Source organism: Erpetoichthys calabaricus, chromosome 9, assembly GCF_900747795.2.
Source record: "Erpetoichthys calabaricus chromosome 9, fErpCal1.3, whole genome shotgun sequence".
In the NCBI taxonomy this organism is placed as follows: Eukaryota; Metazoa; Chordata; class Cladistia; order Polypteriformes; family Polypteridae; genus Erpetoichthys; species Erpetoichthys calabaricus.
This window is the reverse complement of record NC_041402.2, coordinates 30,626,080-30,634,015: the sequence shown is the minus strand read 5'-3', so window position 1 is coordinate 30,634,015 and position 7,936 is coordinate 30,626,080. Positions and strand designations below refer to the sequence as shown.

The 7,936-nt window shown below is 38.0% G+C and overlaps 1 protein-coding gene across 1 annotated transcript; it reads left to right on the top strand.

Moving 5' to 3' along the window:
- Window positions 1–53: 53 nt before the first annotated feature.
- On the top strand, window positions 54–6,740 carry rpl28 (ribosomal protein L28). Its single transcript, XM_028809239.2, has 5 exons — window positions 54–189; window positions 1,800–1,890; window positions 1,988–2,111; window positions 3,505–3,623; window positions 6,614–6,740. Exons 2-5 carry the CDS (start codon window positions 1,810–1,812, stop codon window positions 6,701–6,703), a joined length of 414 nt encoding a protein of 137 aa, XP_028665072.1. The 5' UTR covers window positions 54–189; window positions 1,800–1,809; the 3' UTR covers window positions 6,704–6,740.
- The last annotated feature ends 1,196 nt before the right edge of the window (window positions 6,741–7,936 follow it).

The following is a 7,936-nucleotide window of genomic DNA, read 5'->3' as shown; positions in this document are numbered from 1 at the left end:
GCAGCGTTCTTAAACTATTTATAAATATGTAATCGTTGTGTACGACGTTACACTATTGCACTAACACAATAATTTATATTTGAAAAACTACGGCTTCGTTCCCAGTAATTCTCCACTCGGAGTGATACGTGATAAGGTTGTATTTCGCCGGCTTCCGTCCTCTTCCTCTCTCTTTTCGCCTGTAGGAAGGTAACGTGTTAGCAGTTTGGCTGAAAATTCTAATAAACATGTGGTTTTATTGGTGCTTTTTCCCTGCCAGTATCGGCTTCAGCTTTTTAATTAGTTGTGTATAGAAAATATGTTCTTTGAACTTGCAAGCAGAAAGCGTTAATTTTAGAGGAAAAGTTACACGAGTGTATTTTATTGCAGGCCTCGCTCACTTACCGCGGCCTCCTTGCTCGCGCTGCGGTTCTACGCGTTTCGGTGCTTTGCATGTCGCGTTGTGTCGGCATGAGAATTCCGGGGAGCTCTGACCAATCTAATGGATTCCTATCTTAAATTACGACATTTTAATGAGAAGCAGGGATATAGTTTTATACTGTGTAACCATGAGCAAGTCACTTGACCTGCCTGTGCTCCAGTTGGAATACCAAAAGAAATGTAACCAATTGCTCTGTAAATGTTTTAACTCGCCTTGGATAAAGGTGTCGGCCAAATAAGTAAATGTAAAATGTATGTAAATGTGGTGCAGATGTATCAGTCTGTTAAGAGTTTTAGAACCTAAGTAAGTTACCTTGGATAAAGGCTTGAACCAAGCAGATCTGTGCAAATATGTTTATGAACAAATGGCGGTGGGAATCAGTTTTAGCAGGCAGTGGTTATACTGTGTGACCATGAGCGAGTCACTTCACCTGCCTGTGCTTCAACTGGAAAAACGAAAGAAAACCAATTGAGTCTCAAATGTTGAACCTCTCTTGGATAAAGGCGTCAGCCAAATAAAGTAAACGTGTAAATGTAAGAATCAAACGGGTGTCTTTACATCTATAAAATGAAAAGATCCCATTATTAACAACTTATAATAAAATGACAATTTCAACGAAGTGTAACATCTTGTATTGCGTCTGTATAGTTTGAATACATCGACAAAAATCTTAATTATGTTTCACTGTATGCCATTGGAAGCTTACTGAAGCCCTTTCAGAAATAACGGCGTTTTGAAAAAGTACAGCCTTTTTTTTTTTTTTTGGAAATTTATTGTATTTAACATCATACAGAAGCAAGTTAACAAAACTTGAACTTTCTTAGTTGAAATTTCTAGTGAGCATTCCTTCGAAGTAAAATGGCCATGAAAGTCGGTGAGTCCAGTCTAGCGAGAAATTCATTAACTTAATGGCCGTTTTCTGCTGTCTGTTCTACTCCTCTATCATTTACTTTCCCATTGCGCCTGAAACCTGAACATCTCATGGCAGTGGGTTTTAGATTGTGAGTCATTAGGACTTGTCATACTCATGACAGCTGTATTTTACTGGCGCTCACCTCTCCTCGTCAGTGTACAGTTAGTATTTATTTTTAATGATCTTATAATCAAAGTTACTGTCCTTCGTTTTAAATTGCGTTTTACTTTATCCTGTTGACTTCAGTTATACTGTGCATTCTACTGAGTGTCTTCATCTTTCTGTCCTGGGACACACCTGGGCAACAATGTTGAAAGCAAAAATATTTACCTAGCACGCAGTTGTCCTAAAATCATCTGGCAGAATTTACTGTGGCCATATATTTATAGCTTCTGTGGCCATATATTTATAGCAAGCTAGAATAAAGATGTTGTGTCTTAAATGCTAATTCTAAATTTCTTCTAGGTGTTTGAAAATGTCTGCTCATCTACAGTGGATGATTATTCGGAACTCTTCCAGCTTCCTTCTCAAGAGGAATGGACAGTCATATAGCACCGTAAGTCTCTACCAACTGCTAATGATCCGTTCATCAGAACGACATGCGTATTCATTAAAGGTAGTGACTTGACTTGACTTTCATCCTGACCCTTTAGGAACCCAACAACCTGAAAGCCAAAAACTCCTTCCGTTTCAATGGGCTTGTACACAGAAAAACCGTTGGTGTTGAGCCTGCTGCTGATGGAAAGGGAATTGTTGTTGTTCTCAAGAAGCGTGCAGGTTAGTGTGAAATTGAAATTTTGTGTGTTCATTATGCAATATTCTCTTGTGCAGAACTCCTAAAAACTCATGCAGCCACAGTGAAAACTTAGTTTTAAATTTAAGTTGAATAAAATACCATCCTAGGATTAGTGGTGTTGTAATGTGATCTTTAAAGATGTAGGTCTTAAACTAACTTGTACACTAAAGTATGGAGAAATAAAAATGGTAATCTGGTTTTGGTTAACCTTATGTGTGCGTCTGTGTGTAATCTTTTATCTTTTCTATTAGCTGCTACTTTACATTAATGATACCTAAAAGACTGCTCTGGGATGTCCATGTTACCAAAATAAAGCCTGACCCGTTCTCACCATACAGAAACCTATAGATTCCATTTTAGTGCATGGTGCCTATTTTGTTGGACATGTTATTTATTATCTTAGTGAATGTTTTCCCCACTTTAAATAAAAACCTACAGTAATTTGTTTTAAATCATTGACATTGTTATGGAAACTTGCCTGGTGTTTGGAACTGCCAGTTTGTTTTATGTAGGTATTTTTAGTTTGTGTCTTGATGTCATGCTTGGGTTGGAATTTGAGGACGTTTTGGTGCTTTGGCCGACACCAGCCTGTTGTGAACTGCTTGAACTTAAATTACAATTCCAGTTTATACACTTTAGCAGATTGCTTCCACGAGATGTTTGAATCACAAAAATTTAATGTATCAAAACAACACGAGTGCAGTGTATTGGTATTGCAGTTTGTCAAGTCTATTTCAGGTCATTTAGTAAAGGACTTTACAAGGCAGTTTAATTGACTTATAACTGCATTAAAACCTCTTAATTACACTTTTAATTTATCCTATTTTTATATACATTAACTTTTTTGTAAATCTTGTTGGATAATGGAATCTGCACAAACTGACTAGTACAGTGAATAGCCGCCAGAATGTGGGCAAATGTTCGTTTAATTTTCAAATGTGTTTACTGCTCAGCAAGCCGTGATTAGATCCGTAAAGCGTTTCCTTTTTTGTTAACCATATTTATAACGGCTAATAAACTTATTGTAACTGTCAGCTTCTAGTGTTTGCTAGGCTGACTATCTTCGTGGATTCACATTAAAGGTAGAAACAACTCAAATGCACAAGTTTAAATAGTTGTAGCACACTTCATTCAAGTTTCAAATTTTGTTTTCTTCATCCCATTTCATATTTTTTCTAACTATAACACCAGTTATTTTGCACTGTTCACTTGTCAGTATTACAGCTCAAGACGTGCTCCACTACTAAATTACTATACATATAAACAGCACTGTCATGCTTACATTTTGTATTCATTTTTAATAGCTGATTGTGTAGAAATAATTAATTGAAATGCTATTAAAGTATAAAAATGTAATGTTTTATTTTTACCTAGGTCAGCGTAAACCAGTGTCGTCTTATGAGAAGATAACTATTAATAAAAACTCCAGGGCTACACTTAACAGCCTTCGCCACATAATTCGTAAAAACAAGTACAGGAAGGACCTTCGTATGGTATGTATTCTTTTTATAATTGTACTTGTACTTGTCAAGTTTCAGTTTTTTGGTGAACCTATATTAAAGGGTGTGATTCTAGATCTGTTGATGTGTGCAGTAGAAACTTGTGACTGGAGAATCTGCCCGTTTCTTGTTAGTGACACATTGTTTTTACTTAAACCTTTCCATGGTTTCAGTTTCTTTTAATGACTTGTTTTTCTGAAAATACATACCCCGCACTATCAAAGTAAGTACATTTGGAGAGAAGTCAATTGGTAAAGTAAAAATTTTATTCACTGCTTCATAGTATCCTGTTTTTGTGTATTTTTACAAAATGAATAGCTTTGGATCCTTGGACAAAAGGAAATGCTGGAGAAAGGGAACGCAAATGAATGCACCATATAGTTTTTAAATCATTATTCAAGGAAAAAAGTTGTCCAACACCTGTAGTGCGTGTGAGTAAGTAACTGCTCCATCCAAAACTAAGGCCTAAGTGCCTTGTTACCCCCATCTCTAAACTCCTCCCCCACCCCAGTGGTGGGTTTGTTAGCATTAACTGCTTGTTTAGGGTCCTGACTATGCATCTCTGTGTCTGTTGGGTTAAAACTCGGGACTTTGACCAGGTCACTTCCAAGTTTAATTTTGTTTTCTTCTGAGCTATTCAGTTGTAGACTTTATCTTTGTGTTTTGGGTTATTGTCCTGCTGCATAACCCAGTTATGCTTCAGTATCAGGTCACAACATATTACAGGACATTCTCCCTAAAGGATATTCTGGAAAAGTGCAGAATTCGGTGGTTTTCCAAAATGTCAAGTCTTCCAGGTTCTGAGGCAACAAAGCACCCCCACCCCAACATCACACTAGCCACCCCCATGTTTTATTGTAGCTGCAGAATTCTTCCTTTTGAATGCTGTATTGGACTTGCACCACTCAGCGCATTTACATGTGTCTTAATAACCCGGTTACTCACAGAAATGTGGCTTCTAAAATACCATGTAAACCCATATTCCAGTTAGAGAAAAAGGATTATTGGTCTCTGAGAAACCTGGTTAAGAGAGAGATTTATTTTTATGTAGATAACCCAGTTATGTGGCCATGTAAACTTTTAACCAGGTTACAATGATCTGCATGTCAACTGTTCTGTGTTCACCTGCTTAGTTTAGCACATGCTTAAGTATCCATGATCAGAAGCATGCAAAAAAATACATTTCCTGAGGCAAGTGCTTAGAAGATCTTGATGTTTTTTCTCTTAGTTGAAATAATCTGTTTCCCTCCCGTGACTTTTGGTTTTGAATCCCCTTTTTACAGAGTTCCTTAGAGCAGTGGTTCTCGGTGTCGGTCCTGGGGTCCCCTGTGGCTGCAGGTTTTTGTTCAACCAACTTCTGTTTTTAATTGGACTGTTAATACAACATTGATTCAATGTTTAAAGCCATTCATCCTAAAATAAAGGTTATCAGGTTGTCACAGCCTTCTATCCTTTGATATCCTTTGGTGTTTGCACATTTATCATTTCGGCCATATAGTTAGATTTTTAAATTGTATGGTGTGTGATCACTATTGGGCTAATACTTCATTGCCTAAATGACAACAGTGAATTTTGATTTGAATTGTTGATCCTCAGTCAGTGTTGATGAAGTTGGTGCTGTTTTGTTGCTTCTTAATTGGAACAGTGGAGGTGAGAGATTGTTTAAGCTCCTTTCCATTTGAAGTGGGAAGCCGGTTCCGAGTTTCTTGTCAGTTTTCAACAGGAAAGCCCCCTTAAGTCAGATTTCCAACTCAAACTCGTGGCTGGTTAGTAAAGTACGGGTTCAAATCATGATATCAATCTAAAATGGCAACATGCTCTGCAAATTTTAGCAAAAGCTGTAGTATTATACTGTATGTTAGTACATCTGTCTATTTGTGTCTGATTAAATCAGTCGTACACACAGTACTGCCCAACCTGTATCCATGGACATGCTGCCAGGATGTTTGGATATGCAAAAGACCATGTAATGTGTTATTAACTGCTCTTTATTCCAATGGAGCCAACACAACACAACTTTTCCTGTATGTGTCCATATTGGTTTTCCAAGCAGTCAAGTCAGGTGTGACATCATTCACAGCTCCAACATCTGATTTCCAAGGTAAATGGAATGCAGCATTAGAATCATTTTATTGGCCTGTAGAGTAGATTAGTCTCCATAAATCATCTGGGGCAAGAATGAAAGCATGACCTCATTATGAATTAGGAGCACATGGTCATTTTTCAGTAAAATGTGTACTTTTGTATTTTAGCTATAAAACCAGCAAGCCCGCGATTCTCGAAAGAATCGCAAATCCAAGAATGGCAATCACTTGTTGTTCCCTCCGATACGTGGAGGGATGATATATCATGGAGAGTGGGTGCGTCCTGGGAAGGTTCATTTAATTAAATAAATAATTTGTACTAAAGCGGGCTCTTTTTGGAGCTGTGACTCATCTGGTACAACCTGGCGTGCACGCGTTACCTCAGGTGTGTTTCACAGGTCGTAGCCAAAAGGTTTCATTTAATTAACTACACATATTTGTACTACAGCGGGTTCTTTGTGTGGACGCCTTCGTTCATTGTGTTTATCCATACGGGCTCGTTTTGTATTTCAGTTAGTTGAGCTCTTTCATTGTGGAGCCTTGACGTGTTTGCTTCTGGTGTGTCTGAAGTGGGCGCCACCTACTGACTGTGGGAAGCCGCTGCGTTTGAGCGCAGTGCACATGCGTTTCGGTGCGCCCGTGCATAAATTAAACTGTGGTTTAGTAATATAGATTGTTAGTCTGTACTTGGAAGAATGCTAAACAGAAATAACACGACTGATAATCCAGTGAATGTTTCTACACTTTGGGGCAACAAGAAAAAAAAGGGTGATCTGTAGCTTTCTGTTGTCCAGCACATTCAGCAATAGTTTTTAAGATCACAGGTTTGGCCTGAGCTAAATTTGTTTTAGTTGCAGAAGTTGTTTTTTCTTAAAAGTAATTTTTGTTTTTAATCCCCAGGCTGCTCTGCGTCGAGCTAGCGCCATCTTGAAGAGCCAGAAGCCCGTCATTGTGAAGAAGAAGCGCACCAGGGCTGCCAAATCATCATGAAATAATTTGAAGCTTCAATAAAGATTTGTTAAATGGTTTTGCTGGGTAATTTTTAATGCCTTTTCTGTATGTGTATTTAAACCTTTTAACTGTAATCTTTAGCAGAGTGTAAAAGTAAACCGATCAGGACTGCTGTGGTTAAAAAAAGACATGTATGTGGTTTCAGTTTTCCACCTTGATTTTGGTGGAGAGCAGCTCACATGTTTCTAAAGCAGTTGAATTTAAAGATCCTTTACTGGGTTAATCTACTAATGTAAAAAGACCAACTGGTTTTGAACCCAGTATTTGCTCCGAATCTGTCATATACAGTGGCATGCAAAAGTTTGGGCACACTTGCTTAAAATGTCTGTTACTGTGAATAGTGAGCAGAAGGTGAACTGATCAACAAAAGAGATAAAGTTAAAGATGACATATTTAACATTAGCTTTAACATTTTAAGCAAGATTACATTTTTATTTCATTCACCTTAACAAAATACCAAAAAAATGCAAAGGTCCTGAAAAAAAATGTTTGGGCACCCCCTTTGGCAACTATCACAGCTTAACACTTTTTGTAGCCAGCTAAGAGTCTTTCATTTCTTACTTGAGGTATTTTCACCCATTCATCCATTATACGTTGGCTTGCTCCTCGAGATATTCCTTTGTAGATTTTGAAGCTTGTTTTGGATCATTATCTTGCTGTAGGACCCATTCTCTTTTTAACTTCAACATTTTTGCAGATGGTGTGATGTTTGCTTCCAGAATTTGCTGGTATTTGTTTGAATCCATTATTCCGTCTACTAGCGACATGCTCCCTGTGCCACTGGCTACAACACAAGCCCAAAGCCTGATCGATCCACCCCTGCTTAATAGCTAGAGAGCTGTTCTTTGTCTTGAATTCTGCACCCCTTTTTTTCTACAAATATACTTTTGTTGTGGCCAGAAAGTTCTGTTTTGACTTCATCAGTCCACAGGACTCCAGATGCATCAGTTGTTTAGATGTTCATTTGCAAACTTGAGGTGCTGTATTTTGTGGCATGGATGCAGGACAGGTTTTGTTCTGCTGACTCTCTACCTGGTCATATTTGTTTAGGTATCACTACACAGTACCACTCGGTGTACTAAGTCTTCCTGAAGGTCGTCTGCTGTGTAATGGGTTTTTATTTGCCTATCAATCCAATGAGCAGTTCTTTCAAAAAGTTTTCTTGGTCTTCCAGACCTGAACTGGACCTCCATCGTTCCTGTTAACTGTCAT